Source organism: Sarcophilus harrisii, chromosome 1, assembly GCF_902635505.1.
Source record: "Sarcophilus harrisii chromosome 1, mSarHar1.11, whole genome shotgun sequence".
NCBI classification, from domain to species: domain Eukaryota; kingdom Metazoa; phylum Chordata; class Mammalia; order Dasyuromorphia; family Dasyuridae; genus Sarcophilus; species Sarcophilus harrisii.
The window spans coordinates 701,536,599-701,552,189 of NC_045426.1; the positions used below are offsets into that span (position 1 = coordinate 701,536,599).

Here is a 15,591-nt window from a genome sequence, read left to right on the forward strand (position 1 = left end):
GGGGGGAAGTATTAAAAAAAAGAGGGGGATTGAGTCAATTGGCTTTATAGTTTCCTTGGGATCATAATTGTAAGAATGTAAATGGACCTCAAAAAACTATGCATGGCTCAACCATCTAGTTCTAGCCAAAATTCTTTAAAGTAGCTCTGAAACATTGTTGTTTTTACTCCTTTTCTCAACTTAGCCTAGGAAGGTAGAGTATCATCAGCTCTGGAATCAGGAGGAACTGAGTTCAAATATAACCTCAGACATTTCTTAGCTGTGTGGCCCTGGGCTAGTCATTTAGCCCCCATTTGCCTCAGTTTCCTCATCTGGAAAGAAATAACAAACCAGTATAGTGTGTTTGTCAAGAAAACCCCAAATAGGGTCATGAAAAGTTGGATGTGACTGAGACAACCATAGCACAACAATTTTAGGAAAATGATTCCATATTGTCCCTTGGGAAAGTGTTTCCCTGGAAATTTGATTCTTAAAGGCTGTTATTGTTTATATTATTATTATTATTATTATTTTGCTGAGGCAATTGGGATTAAGTGATTTGCCTAGGATCACACAACTAGGAAGTATTAAGTATCTGAGGGCAGATCTGAACTCAGATCCTCATGACTTCAGGGCCGATGCTCTATCCACTGTGCCATCTAGATGCCCCTTTGTTTATATTATTTTTAAAAATAATACTCAAATGTTCAAAATAGTAATAAAAGAGAATGTTGTTGCTTTCTTATTTGGGGGGGGACAATAAAAACTGGTTTGGCTGGTATGCCCCAGGACTGATACAGGGTAAGGCTTAATTAACCCAGAGACTGGGCGTTGCCACCCCTTCACCAGGGGGGTTTCCTGGGTTCCTGCCCCTTATTCCTCATTTCTTATGATTCAATTCAGAGAATACCCTCATTTCAAGGGTCTACACTAGCCCAATGCCCAGGTTGTGGCAGTCTCCCACAATTGAGGTCTAAAATTCTGTATCCAGATGAGCCCTGAGTGGTGTGAAGGCTTTGGACCAGACAGCACATCTTGGCTGCTCGTCAAGCCTCCCCACAGAGCTGGTGACCGTGATGGTGGTAGGAGACCACCTACGGATGCTGTGCCCTCCATGTGGGGCAGTGAGCTTCTTCAGGAGCAGCTCTCTCTCCCTTTGCTCTATAGGTTGGAAATTTTTTATAGCACTGTAATCTGCCTTTATATATTATATGCATAATTTTGTCTGTCCATATTTCTTGTGTTCTTCATGTGCATCCCTTTTTAGGGTGCCTTAACATCCCTGGTTTGAGACAGAAAGGATATTTATCCCCGTCAGGGTTTTTTCCCTGGTTTGAGAGAGAGAAAGGAAATTTATCCCAATCAAAGGTTTTCCCCTGGTTTGAGAAATAGAAAAAAAATATTTATCCCAGTCAGGGTTTTTTCCCTGGTTTGAGAGAGACAAAGGATATTTATCCCAATCAAAGGTTTTCCCCTGGTTTGAGAGATAGAAAGAATATTTATCCCAGTCAGGGGTTTTTATCCTTTTAATCATGGATGCTTTGAGTGTCTGTCTGGGGAAGTCTATGGTCTTCTTGGCAGAATTTTTAAAATAAAAATGGTCAATTTAAATTAAAAATGCATGAAAATAACAATGGAGATTTTCCCAACCGAGGTCACAGACCCCCTAAAAGTCTATCTGAGGACTCCCTCATGGAGCTCAGGTTAAGAATCTCAGGCTTATCCAAGATTATTATTTGGCAGGTAAGGAAACTGAGATGCAGCGGGCAGGTGACCTGCCCAGGATCACATAGTGAACTAGGGTCAGGTCTTCTCCTTCTTAAACTCTTCACTCAAAGCCCCGTCCCTGGGCAGAGGTCTCCTCCAGCTGGGGACATCTTGCAGGGAAGGACAGAAGGCACTAGGTGGCAGCAGGAAGTAGCCACTGGCAAAGAAGTTGACTTTCTATCTCTTGACTCAAACGAAGATGATCCTTTCCTTGATGCTAGAGAAGAGAATCTTCTTCTCCCGAGTCTTGTCTTCTTGTAATCGCCCAACGATGGGCAGGAGACTGGTAAAGACCAGAGCCAAGATGGCGGTGATGTAGCCCCAGCCCAGGTGGCAGCGGCCGCTGCTGTACACAGTGGAAGGGCCACAGGTGAGCCGAGCCACCTCGGAGGCCAGACTGAATGGGAAAAGCAGCAGGCCCAGGAGACTGGCGATGACTGGAGGGAGAGAAGAGGAGGAAAGCCACCTTTACCTGAGTGTCCGGCATGGTTGGAAGCTCTTTGAGGCCAGAGAATATCTTTTGCCTCTTTTTGTACCCAAGTGCTTCAGAAATATTGATCGGGACAAATACAAAAACAAGACAGTCTATTTCTGTCTGGGGGCTGGCTCTACCATTCTGCTAGTCTCTAATGCAGCTATGAAAGGTAGCTCTGAGAAATCATCCAGTCCAATATTATCATTTTACAGATGGGAAAACTGAGACTCAGAGAGACATGACTTGTCCAAGTAAAAATAGGAGCATAGTCACAAATCTAGGCTGAATAGGACCCTAGAAGCCACAAATCCAATATTCTCAATTTGATCGATGAGGAAACTGAAGCTATGGGAGGCGGGGTGGAATATGTCACCCTACCTCCCAAAGTCACACAGGGAATAACAGGAGATCTGGGATTTGAACAGAGATCATCTGATTCCCAAATCCAAAAGTCTTTCTGTTGGATTTTGAGATCAGTTTCTTCATCTGACTTTCGCCCACAGTCACAAGTTTGCTCAGCCAGAAATATGGTTATGAACGGGCAGGGGACTCACCAGAAGCTGCTTGCATGTACTGGGTTGGGATGCGTCCTTTCACGGGGCAGAAGTCCTTGGGGAGGACGGTCCAGGAGAAGAGGAGCAGGGCCCGCAAGGCCAGCAGGACCCAGCCTCCGAGAAGCAGCGCTGCGGAGGACTGGAATAGAAAAAGAGGAGGCTGGAGACCTCAGGTATCCCCGAAGCCTCATTTCCCACTCAATCATAACAGAATAACTTCTGTTCATAAAGAGACTCTGGTCCAGTCATCTCTTCTCATTGATGTGGGTGCAAAATGAAGGTCTTTTCAAAGGGGCAACATTCTGTGGGGAAGGAAAGAAGCCCATTGTTCAGTCCCCTTTCTTTATGAGCCAGCTGTGACCTGAAGGTGGCAGAAGTAGTGATTTTGTAAAGCTCAGTGGGATGGGACTCAGGAGACCTGGGTTCACCTCTCAGCTCAGTCACTTCCTTGTTGGGCCTCAGTTTCCCCATCAATGAAGGATTTGGAATGCTTGTGTGACCTTGGCTAATTCACACTCTTTCTGGGTATCAACTTCCTCATCTGGAAAATTAGGAGTGGGACCAGATCTCTTCCAGTACAAAACCCTAGAATCTTGCAGTGATCTCAGAGCTCCCTTATAGATCCAACATTTGAAGAGGGAAAGATAGAGGAAGGGAAAAGGAAAGGGAAGAAAGGAAAGGAAGGAAAGAGAAAGAGAGGGCAGACAGGAAAGAAGGAAGGAAAGAAGGAGGAAAGGAAGGAAAGAAGGAGGGGGGAGGGAAGAAAGAAAAGAAAAAAGGAAGGAAGAAAAGGAAAGAAGGGGAAAAGGAAGGAAAGAAGGAGAGAGGGAGAAAAGAAAGAAAATGAAGAAAGAAAAGAAAAGAAGGAAAGAAGGAGGGAGGGAGAGAAGAAAGAAAAGAAAGGAAGGAAGAAAAGAAAAGAAGGAAAGAAGGGGAAAAGGAAGGAAAGAAGGAGGGAGGGAGAGAAGAAAGAAAAGAAAGGAAGGAAGAAAAGAAAAGAAGGAAAGAAGGAGGGAGGGAGAGAAGAAAGGAAGAGAAGAAAAGAAGGGGGAAAGGAAGAAAAGAAGGAAGGAAGAAAGGAAAGAAAGTGGGAAGAAGGAAGAAAGGAAGGAAAGAAAAAAAGGGGAAGGAAGAAGACTTTGACTTCCTAAATCACTTCCATATCTGCAAAATGGTTCCTTCCTCTCTTCCTTCTTTCCTTTCTTCCTTCCTTCCTTCTTTCCTCCCTCCCTCCCTCCTCCCTTCCTTCTTCCCTCTCTCCCTCCCTCCCTTCCTTCCTTTCTCCCTTTCTTTCCTTCCTTCCTTGTCTCCCTCCCTCCCTCCTGGAGGACAGACGCTGGGTTTTGCTCCATGCAGTCACTACCTTCCAGGCCAGGTCAGGCATGTCTTCCAGGGTCCTGTAAGCCACACAGGTCTGGTTCCATTCATTACCCTCAGACCAGGCGCATGCGGCAAAGAGTCCAAAAGAGAAAAGATCACTTTGGAACCAGGCAGGGGAGACTAGGCTGGAGGCAGAGATGAGAAGCAAGGAGAAAGCCAGGGCTGAGCCCACACTGTCCCCCCTGTCCGTCATGGGGAGCCCCAGGCAGGGGGCTCAACACTTCCTGGGCCCCTGGGTCACTCTGGGGGCTTCTCCACAATGAACTGGGTCCTTTATTTTGGCAATGGTTATGGCCTGTCTCTGGGCTTCAAGTCCATCTGTAAGACAAGGAGGCTCATGAGATTATTTCTAAAGGCCTTAGTCACTTTTAGCGTTGTTTTCCAAAGTGCCACCAGTTCTGACATCCCCTGTTCTAAGCCCCTTCCCAGCCCCAACATCCCTTGTTCTGAGCCCCTCCCAGGTCTGACATCCCCTGTTCTAAGTCCCCTCCCAGGTCTGACATCCCCTGTCCTAAGATCCCCCTCTCTTCTGCCCTCCTCTGTTCCATGTTTCCTCCCCAGCATCCCCGGTGGATGTGCTGCTTCTAAACTTAGCTGGGCCCTCCTTGGACAGACAGCCAGCCCTCCCCCAGCCCACTCTCTGTTTCCAGCTCAGAAGGACCTGCCAAAATCTGGTGGTATGCAGGTGTGAGCTCGGAGAACCCAGAGGCAGAGCTCTGTGGCGAGGCGGCCCTGGGGGGGTAAGATCATAGACCCACTGACTCTCATCCCACAAGCGCCGGAGAGCCTCCCATGTGCCCAGGACCTTTCAGCGTCCTTAGGGTGAAATGAATCTGAATTTCTGTGAAACCCACAGGCCCCTCTCCCCATTACTTACCAGTTTGTCTTCCTTCCTTTTGTCTTCCTTCCTCCTCTGAAAAGTGTTGGGTTTAAACCAGGTCAGGGAGATTTATAGCTGGAGGGAACCTCAGAGATCCTCTAGTCCAAGGGTTCTTAATCTGGCCTCCGTGGACCCTCAGTGGGGGATTTTAGGGGCTCTACACTAGGTGGCACAGTGGATTGAGTGCCAGGCCTGGAGTCAGGAGGAGCTGAGCTCAAATCCAGCCTCAGACACTTAGTAACTGAATGACCCTGGGGAAGCCCCTTCACTCTGCTTACCTCAGTTTCCCCATCTGTAAAAAGGAAATGGCAAATTACTCCAGCCTCTCTGCCAAGAAAACCCCACATGGGGTCAGGAAGAGTCACATACCACTGAAACAACTGAACAACAACAGTGGCACAAACTTGGAGGAGTAAAAAAAAACCTTACTCTATTTCGACTCATTTCTAACTTCTTGCTGTTCCGTCATTTGCCAGTTGCGGCCATTTCTTCGTGACCCCATCTGGTCCAATGTTCTAATTTACATATGAGAAAACTGAGGCACAGAAAATGAATTAAGGGAGGTTTTGAGTCAGGCTGTGAACCCAGATCCTCCGACATCACATCTACTGGCTTTTTCTAGACATCACAGCACTTCTTATAGAAGAAGGAGAATTTATAACTTCTCAGTCTCCCCTTGGGGACAGAGGGGGCTTGGGGATGGTGGAGGGAGGGGAAAGGGGCTCAGCTCAAAAACTGTCCAGAAAATGATGTAGCCTCAGTTTCCTCATCTGTAAAACCAGATTACACCCACTTTTCAGAGTGATTGTAAAGATCAAAAGAAATGATGACACATGTAAAGTGTAAAATTCTAGTTATTAATAGCTAGTTATTATTTCAGACCCAGATAACTTCTTGTTCTCCCCTTAAATATAGACCCAGGGGAAAATAACCAGAGTTATGAAAGACGCAAAATATCTCCTCTGCCAATTACTGGCTATTTGATCTTGGCCAATTCCTTTCTCTGGGACTCGGTTTCCCCATCTGCAAAATATGGGGATATTAGGGAATCCCTAAGAGGCTTTCCAGATCTAAACCCCGTAATTTTGTTAGCCCCCTCCCCCCAGCGGCAATCTGTGAAAGCGCAGCGCTGAATTGGGGTTACCTTAGGGGATCCCACTTTGTTGTCAGTTTCTCTGTTCAGTTCCCAGGAATACCCTCCCAGGAGAAGGCTGCTTCTGTCCTCAGGGAAGCAGGTCTAGTGGAGGCCCATCTGTCCTTCCTGTTCTAAAGAGCAGAATTTCTACCCGACCAAGCCTCTAATCTTATCATCCTCATGACCCGAGCGTGGTGGCAGACCTGGTCACAGGTGACGCTTTTCTTAAAGAGCCAACACAAAAGAAGGCGTTTGACCAAGCCAGTCACCTCCTGGCTTTCATGGGATTATAGATTTAGAACTGGGAGGTACCTCAGAGATCCTCTAGCCTGGCCCTAACAGCAACCGGCTGCCCAAACCAGATTCAAGCAGGGTTCCTATCGAATTTTAATGTCTTGACCATAGGAGGAAAATGTGTATATTAAATGCATCATATGATAATATATGAAATAGCATCTATAAATAATACGAGTGGCCCTCGTTTTCATTTGAGTTTCTACCACTGGTCTAGACTATTCCCTCCTTCTACTAGAAGAGAAAGGAGGTAGAGACTGTGACCGAGCAACAATGAAGTTAGAGATGTCAGGGCCTATAGTTCTGTGGAACCCCGGGCCCAGCCTGGGAGAACCTTTGGCTATTGAGTCTAGACAAGGACGGTTGGGGTCAAGAGGGATTGGCCTAGTTCTGTGTGGCCCCCACAGGCCAAATGGGTGGCAGCTGTAAAGGGAGCAGAGTTAGGTGCAATGTGAGGAAGACCTTCCTACCTGTTGGAGAGATCCCAAAAGGAAAGAGGAGGAGGAGGAAAGAAAGGAGAAGAAAAGAGAAGAGAAGAGGGAGGGAAGGAAGAAGAAGAGAGTAAAGGGAGGGAGGGAAGAAGAAGAGGAGAGGAGAGAAGGAAAGGGAAGAGGAGAGGAGAAGAAAAGAAAAAGAAAGGAAGAGAAGAGGAGAGGAGAGAAGGGAAGGGAAGAGGAAAGAAGGGAAGGGAAGAGGAGAGAAGAAGAAAGGAGAGGAGAAGAAAAGAGAAGAAAAGGAAAGGAAGAGAAGAGGAGAGAAAGGAAGGGAAGAGGAAAGAAGAAGAGAGGAGAGGAGTGGAGAAGAAAAAAGAAAGGAAGAGAAGAGGAGAGGAGAGAGAAGAGAGAAGAAAAGAGAATACCAGATCTCATTAAGGGGAATATTTTTTGAAGTCGCTAGTGTCACAAGCTGGGGATAGGGACATGCTAAAGACTGCCAGCTCTTCTCATCCTGGCTTCTTCCCAGACACTTTCTCTCCCTTCAGAAACCCAGAGAGAGGTTGGCAACAAGGATCTCTCTCAAAGCTGGAAGCTAGAAGAACCTGGAGAGACTTATACTTTTTTCTCTCCCACTCTCCCCAACTCCACCCACCCCTCCCATAGCCAAAGGGCCATTGAGTAATCCCTCCCTCCCAAGGAAGACAGAGTCCTGTGCAATGGCCCTTGGAACCAAAGGGTGCAGTAATGTTTATTTTTGTCATCTTAAATGAATACCAGTGGCTGTTAATTCAATTCCAAGTGTTTATTATGTGCCAGACTTTTGTGCTGGTAAGACAAAGATAAAACAGAATGGCTCTGCTCCCGGGAAGGACTTACTTTCTTCTTGTTGTTTGTCCTTCCTTCTTGAAGATGACCGTGACCTCAGGGAGGTGACGCCATGACATCCAGGTGAATTGGATTTCAGCGAGGGAGGGAGTACAAGGTCACCAGCCTCCCTTTATGCTCCAGAGCCATCTGGGTCCAGAAACAAGACAAGGATCGAGAGGACTGGAGATGGCTCAGGATGCAGTGGGAGACCTTCCCTTCGACAGGATATATGAACATATAAAAGTAAATATAAACCATATTCAAAATAAACCACAGAAACTGAGAGCAGGAAGGGGACCTCATCAGCCATCTGGTCTAGCTTATACATTAAAGGAACCTCCTCTGTTTCTTCTTCTGTAAAATGAACCTTATGCTTAATCATGTCCAACATCCCTGGTCTCCAGTGAGGGAGCTCATACAGTCGATGAAACATCAGTCTTGGAATCGGGCCAATCCAGCCTTTGACACTTAATGGGTGGGCGACCACGGTCATCGTCAGCCTTAGTTTACTCGTTGGTAAAATTAGGACACTGACGCCTTCAGAGGCGGCCCCACGGGATCACTGTGATGATTAAGTGAGACGAGAGGGGGAAAGTTCTTCACAGAGCTTGCTCCGGGAGCAAGGGGAGTCTTGAGTACCCTGGACATGCTGGCCTGAGTCACCAGGATGCATCAGCTCCATGACGAGCCGGCTACTGCTAGCTCACCATTTGGTAGTGAGCAGATGCTTCTGCAGGAGGAATGATGTAGTAGCCAAAACCGGCACCATTCTGCTCACATGGTTCCGTTTTCTTGCCATTTTCTTAATGGGCTTCTGGGAGAGAACTTTTAGAACTCAAGCAGTCCTGCGGGAGGCTGGGCTTGGGTGTGTACCAGGGCTTTGGACCGGATGGGCCAAATCTTGTCAGATTTCCCCAGGGAGCTCTCACTCTTGCAAAGGAGATACTTTAAATAAACAAAGAACCCTTAGGAAGGTGAGATGGTCCAGAGGATGGAGTGTCAGCCTGGAATCAGGAGCATCTGGATTCAAATCCGGCCTCAGACACACACCAGCAGTGTGACCCTGGGTGAATCATTCACCCGTTTGCCTCAGTTTCCATGTCATCTGTTAAATCACCTGGAGAAACAAACTGTCAAACTCCTTCCATTATCTTTGTCAAGAAATCCCCAAATGGAATCATGATGAGTTGGACATGACTGAAATGACTAATTACCTCATTTACTTTTTTAATTTAATTTTTTATTATTATAACTTTGTATTTATAAAACATATGCCTGGGTAATTTTTCAGCATTGACAATTGCAAAACCTTCTGTTCTAACTTTTCCTCTCCTTCCCCCTCTCCCTCCCCTAGATGGCAGGTAGTCCCATACATGGTAAATATGTTGAAATACATGTTAAATCCAATATATGTATATATATTTATACAGTTCTCTTGCTGCATAAGGAAAATCAGATCTAGAAAGAAAAAAACCTGAGAAGAAAAAGCAAAAATGCAAGCAGACAATAACAGATAGGGTGGAAATGCTATGTTGTGGTCCACACTCATTTCCCAGAGTTTTTTCACTGGGTGTAGCTGATTCTCTTCTTTACTGAACAATTGGAACTGGTTTGGTTCATCTCATTGTTGAAGAGAGCCTTGTCCATCAGAATTGATCATTGTGTAATCTTGCTGTTACTGTGTACAATAATCTGATTCTGCTCACTTCACTCAGCATCAGTTCCTGTAAGTCTCTCCAGGCCTCCCTAAAATCCTCCTGCTGGTCATTTCTTGCAGAACAATAATATTCCATAACATTCATATACCACAATTTACTCAGCCATTCCCCAACTGATGGGCATCCATTCATTTTCCAGTTTCTGGCCCCTACAAACAGGGCTGTCACAAACATTGCTGCACATGTGGGTCCCTTTCCCTCCTTTAAGAGCTCTGGGATATAAGCCCAGTAGAAACACTGCTGGATCAAAGGGTATGCACAGTCTGATAACTTTTTGAGCATAGTTCCAGATTGCTCTCCAGAATGGTTGGATCCATTCACAGTTCCACCAACAATGTATCAGTGTCCCAGATTTCCCCCATCCCCTCCAACATTCGTCATTATCTTTTCCTGTCATCTTAGCCAATCTGAGAGGAATCACCTCATTTATAAAGCTGGACTAATAGTAAGCTCCTACCTTCTAGGGTTGTTCTGAAGATCAAACAGGATTATTTTTTGCGAAGTGCTTTGCACAGCATATTAAAGCACCATATAAATGCTATTAAAGGCCAGATACTCGGTGAGATAGCCTTTTTATCATCAGGGATTACACACTTGGTGTGTGCAGACACTTGAATGCATCACAATGCAATTCAGGAAATGGCAGCTTGCCTTGGTTTTTCTCACTGATTTGGACTAAGAGGGTGAAAAATGGAAGCAGGTGAACATGGCAGGGAGAACAGGGAGGATGGCCTGATCATGTGGCAGTATTTTCTTTGGCTGGCCAAATAAAATGCAAACTCCTGACGGGAAGGATGAATTTAATTTTGTAATGATCTTATCAATGCTTGCTTAATAAATTCTTGTCAAGTTAGATTGCTTGCCATCTAGGGGAGAGGGAAAGGAAGGAGGGGAAAATTTGAAACACAAGACTATGCAAAGGTCAATGTTAAAAAAAAATTAGCTACTGTGGGGCAGCTACTAAGCTGCCAGAGCACCAGCCCTGAACTCAGGAGGATCTGAATTCAAATCTGGCCTCAAACACTTAACACTTCCTAGCTGTGTGACCCTGGGCAAATCACTTAACCTCATCTACCTCAGTGGAAAAACAAATAAAACCAGAATTGAAAAATTATCTATGCATATGTTTTGAAAATAAAAAGCTTTTAAAATAAAAAAAATAAATTTTTGTCAGTTGGTTGAAGGGTAGCTTCTTTGAGCTTTGTGATTGGGTTTTGTCACTAAGGCAAGTCATGGTCTCGTTCTGTGAGCCACTGTGTGAACTAGGAAGTGTAGAAAAATAACTGAGTGAGAGTCACTCTCTACCGAGGGCTCAGAAAGCTAACACTTCTAACTCCTTCATAAATTGATGGCCTTGGTCTTATAGCCCTGTGTTCAAAAACCATCAAGGAGGTCTTCCTTCCTATATGCTCCTTTTTTGTTTTGTTTTTAACTCGTCCACAGCTGAGGGGGTCCTCAGGCCCCCATCGCCTCTTGCCTGGAATATTGCAATAGCCTTCTAATTGTTTGTATTAACTTAAGCTTCCCCCCTTTCCAATCTGTCCTCCACACTGAAGCTGGAGATATTTTTGAGGCGATCGGGGTTAAGTGACTTGCCCAGAGTCATACAGCTACCATACTCTGCTCCATTCACGCTAACATGGAGTGAACTCTCTTGCAGAGAGAACTTTCCAAAGCACAGACCTAACCATGCTATTCTATTGCTCAATAAACCCCAGTGATTTCCTACCTTTTGGATCAAATACAAACTCCACTATCTTTTAAACTCTGATTCACCTTTCCAATGCAGTTATACCTTATTTTCTTTTGTTCATTCTTTGGCCAATAAAGAGCTGGGATCTTGCAACATGATATTTCTACTGGACTGGGCTGGGCAGGGCTCTGCTGCTTGCTCATACTCTCTATGACCGTCTCTTGACAGTCCTTGGCTAGGCCACGACCAGGCTTTTTCAGGAAAAACTGGAATCCATTCCCTAAGACAAGTGAGAAGCTTTCATAGGCTTGGGTCTGGGGGTTACCATCTCCTGAGCAGAAAGTCCAGTTCCCCTCTCTTACTTCCTTTTCAGAAAGTTGGGTTTTGGAAAGCCATGTCATTGGGTCCCATTGGACCCCAATTGGATATATATATCCCTGACATTCCATGTTCTATGTTCTAAGGGTTGTACTATATTCTTTACTTCTTTCCTTCCTTCTTTCCTTCTTTCCTGTTCTAAGCATTGTACTATATTCTTTCTTTCTTTTTCTTCCTTCCTTCCTTCCTTCCTTCCTTCCTTCCTTCCTTCCTTCCTTCCTTCCTTCCTTCCTTCCTTCCTTCCTTCCTTCCTTCCTTTCTCTGAGGCAATTGGGGTTAAGTGACTTGCCCAAGGTCACACAGTAAGAAGTGTTAGATGTCTGAGGTCAAATTTGAACTCAGGTCCTCCTGACTTCAGAGCTGGTGCTCTATCTATTGCACCACCTAGCTGCCCCTTGACAGATATATTGTGCAGTTTGTACAGGTAATATACTCCAACAGACACAAAAGCAACTTCTCAAGATTCAGGAGTTCTTGGTTCTCTCTGACAGATTCTATTCTTCTCTGCCCTTTTAGGATCAATATCCTCATTTTAAAATCGAAAATCTCACGAGAAATTGAATGGGTCCAGAAAGGGCATCCTGGCCATTCAAGGAGCCAATCCATTGTCTCCATCACTCCACAATTGAGTTCCCTGAGTTCCGGACCCTTTCATATGTAAATGGATCTCTCCAGGCTCTTTCCCTTTCAGCCGCAAATGGACCACTCCAACATTAATAGCATATTGGGGGACTTAATTGATCAAGAGGTTCTCTGATAACCCTTCTTCCTACTCAAAGTGCTTCACAAAGCTCCAAAGGCTATAGGATGACAATTTTTATATTCTGTTGCAAATGGGAAAATTCAGATCTGGAGAAGTTCCCTCAATTGCCCAGAATCACACAAATGGTAAATGGTAAGAACGGGTTATTTGGAAAACACATCTCTTTTTGGATCTAAACCCATTGTGCTTGGAACACCACCCTTGCTTCTTCTGGAGACTCCAGACTCCCGGGACCAGAACTTGGGTCTTTCCAATTATCTAATGTTGTTTTTCCATTCAGCTCCTTGGGTTTCTCCAAGGATGGTAGTATTCCTGACTCTCCAGGGAGTCATCCTTAGGAAGGATTCCCTTCTGGGCCCTTTTCCTCTCCCCTGAGGACAAGTACCTTGGGCCCCTCCAAACTAACCAAGGATCTCTTACTTTTACTGGCCTTGCATGTTCTTAGGGTCCCAGGATCTCTGGCTCTTTTCTCTCAGGTCCACTTGCTGCTTTCAGAAACCAAACCCCATAACCTTCCCTGGCTTGAATTTCTCCTTCCCTTTGAAGGTCACCTTTGGGCTGCGATTACTGAATCCACTCCCTGATAAGCCAATGCCACACTCATGTGTGTCCTTGCTTGGTCCCTTTAAGTCAACAAGCTTTCCTGTCCGGGGCAATCTGTCGGAAGGCAGGTGAACAGAAACAAATCCATTGCCCCTGCCTCCTTCCTCAAGGACCTGGTGGTGAAAAGGGCATTGGATGGACAGGGTTAAAGCATTGTGTTAGCTGGAAGAAGTGCGTCTCTAGGGGCCACAAGAAATGTTTGGCTTTGTAAGCACAGAACTGACTGTCTCACTTCTGCTGCTTAACAACCTTCAGTGGCTCATTTTTGCCCCTACATGACATCTAAACTGCTTAGGTTGAGCAGTGTTTCTACTGGGCTTATATTCCAAAGATCCAAAGATTCCAAAGATCAAAGAGATCATGGGACCTGTATGTGCACGAATGTTTGTGGCAACCCTCTTTGTAGTGGCCAGAAACTGGAAAGTGAGTGGCTGCCCATCCATTGGAGAATGGCTGAATAAATTGTGGTATATGAATATTATGGAATATTATTGTTCTGTAAGAAACTATCAGCAGGATGATTTCAGAAAGGCCTGGAGAGACTTACATGAACTGATGCTGAGTGAAATGAGCAAAACCAGGAGACCACTGTACACAGCAACAAGAAGATTGCACGATGATCAATTCTGATGCACATGGTTCTCCTAAACAACGAGATGATTCACACCAGTTCCAATAATCTTGTGATGATGAGAGCCATCTACACCCAGAGAGAGGTCAGTGGGAACTAAATGTGGATCACAACATAGCATTCTCACTCTTTTTGTTGTTGTTTGCCTGCATTTTATTTTCTTTCTCCTTTTCCTTTTTGATTTGATTTTTCTTGTACAGCAAAATAATTGTATGAATATATATATGCATATTTTAGATTTAACATATATTTTTACCATATTTACCATGTTTTACTATTGGATTACTTGCTATCTAGGGGAGGAAAAAATGGAACACAAGGTTTTACAAGAGTTAATGTTGATGTATTGGCCATCCTGCCATCTAGGGGAGAGGGTGGGGGGAAGGAGGGGAAAAATTGGAACAAAAGGTTTGGCAATTGTCAATGCTGTAAAATTACCCATCCATATAACTTGTAAAGCTATTATTAAAAAAGAAAGAAAATCAGATCTAAACATCTGGCAAAATATCAAGTGTTCCTGGCTAAGTCTGACCTAATATAATAAAAATGACAATTCTCCCTAAAAAAAAGAGTTAATGTTGAAAAATTGTCCATACAAATGTTTTAAAAATAAAAAGCTTTAATAAAAAAAGAAAAATAAATAAACCACTTAGGTTGACATTTAAGTCCTTCCGTAATGTACCTGCAACTTGATTTTCCTTTGTTTTTTTACAAGCTAATTTTAAAAAATTAACAATCATTTATTTTCTCTCCCTTTCGCCTATCCAATTCCCCCTCTTCCAAAAAAAGAACAAACCCCAAATATGCATATGCATCACAAATATGCATAATCAAGCTTAATAGATTCCCACAATGGCCGAGTCCAGAAATAGACCACATTCTGTACCCTGAATCCACCACCCTATCTGTTAGAAAAGGTAAAATAATTTGTCATCAGTTCTTTGGAATCATGGAATCCATGCTTTGGAATCAATGCTTGGTCCTAACATTGATTAGAGTTCTAAGATGTTCTAGGTAGCCTATTACATTGTTGTGTACTCTAGTCCCAACTGTAGTCCAGGACTCTATCCCTATCTGAGAAGGAGATCTGAGTTGATGAGAGACTAGAGAGCTCCAACCTTCACTAGTTCCCTTTGGAGACTAAGTGAAAGTCCCCATTCTACAATCTTTTAGGTTGCTCCCTCATCCAAAATCTTTCAAATGTTAAATTACTTTTTGGGCTTCTGGTTTTCAGCTTCAAGAAGAAGAAAGAGGAAGAAAACCATAGTAAGCCAGGAGAGGAGCCTCTCTTTCATGTACCTGTTCCCAGATTGCTATTCTAGAGACTTTGAGGAGTCTCTCCTTGGGTGATTTAAATTTCTCTTAGTTGAACTGAATGATATACTTTCCATTGAGAGAACTCTTTCATTCCGAATTGCCTGGTATTTATTCTCCCATATATATATCTTCTATGATTTTAATTTTGCTATGATTTAGATTAATGGGTTTCTTTGCTATTTATTATGTGGGTTCATTATGGAACTGGTTTTGGTTGGGAAGGGGTCATACTTTGAATAGAGAGCCGGGGCCCGGGGGGGGGGGGGTTTCTTTCTTCCCGGAATTGACAATCAAAAATTAGAATGAACTCGAGTACAAATACTATTTAAAGGAGCAGATAGATATAATTCTAGCCTGATACTCTTTCCCTCTGAAGAGAGCAGAGTGTTCCTCTGCCCCAACTTTCTGTTTCCCCTATAGTCAGAAACCAAAGTCTCCCTTGGAGTAAGGTGGGAGAAGAAAAGGTGAAAGAACTCTATTCTGACTTCCTTTGAGTCACCTAAGGAGAGTTCTCGAAAAATTGGGGGTGGGAGGACTCTGTCCACACATATGGGGCCCACTCCTTTCCCTATCATTGTTATCATTTTAGAACTCGTTCTTTTGGTTCTGTTCTCCTTATTCTGCATCAATTTATACAAGTCCCACCTACTTTTCCAGGTTTACTTATCAATACTGTTCCACACACTTTCTTTCTGAACCAAACTGAACCACTAGCTATTT

At 44.3% G+C, this 15,591-nt stretch overlaps 1 protein-coding gene across 1 annotated transcript; it reads right to left on the reverse strand.

Annotated features, from left to right (window-relative positions):
- Window positions 1-1,906: 1,906 nt before the first annotated feature.
- On the reverse strand, window positions 1,907-4,367 carry TMEM211 (transmembrane protein 211). The gene is made up of 3 exons (XM_003761208.2): window positions 4,139-4,367; window positions 2,776-2,914; window positions 1,907-2,183 (listed from the first exon to the last, which is right to left on the reverse strand). Exons 1-3 carry the CDS (start codon window positions 4,346-4,348, stop codon window positions 1,936-1,938), a joined length of 597 nt encoding a protein of 198 aa, XP_003761256.1. The 5' UTR covers window positions 4,349-4,367; the 3' UTR covers window positions 1,907-1,935.
- Between the last annotated feature and the right edge of the window lie 11,224 nt (window positions 4,368-15,591).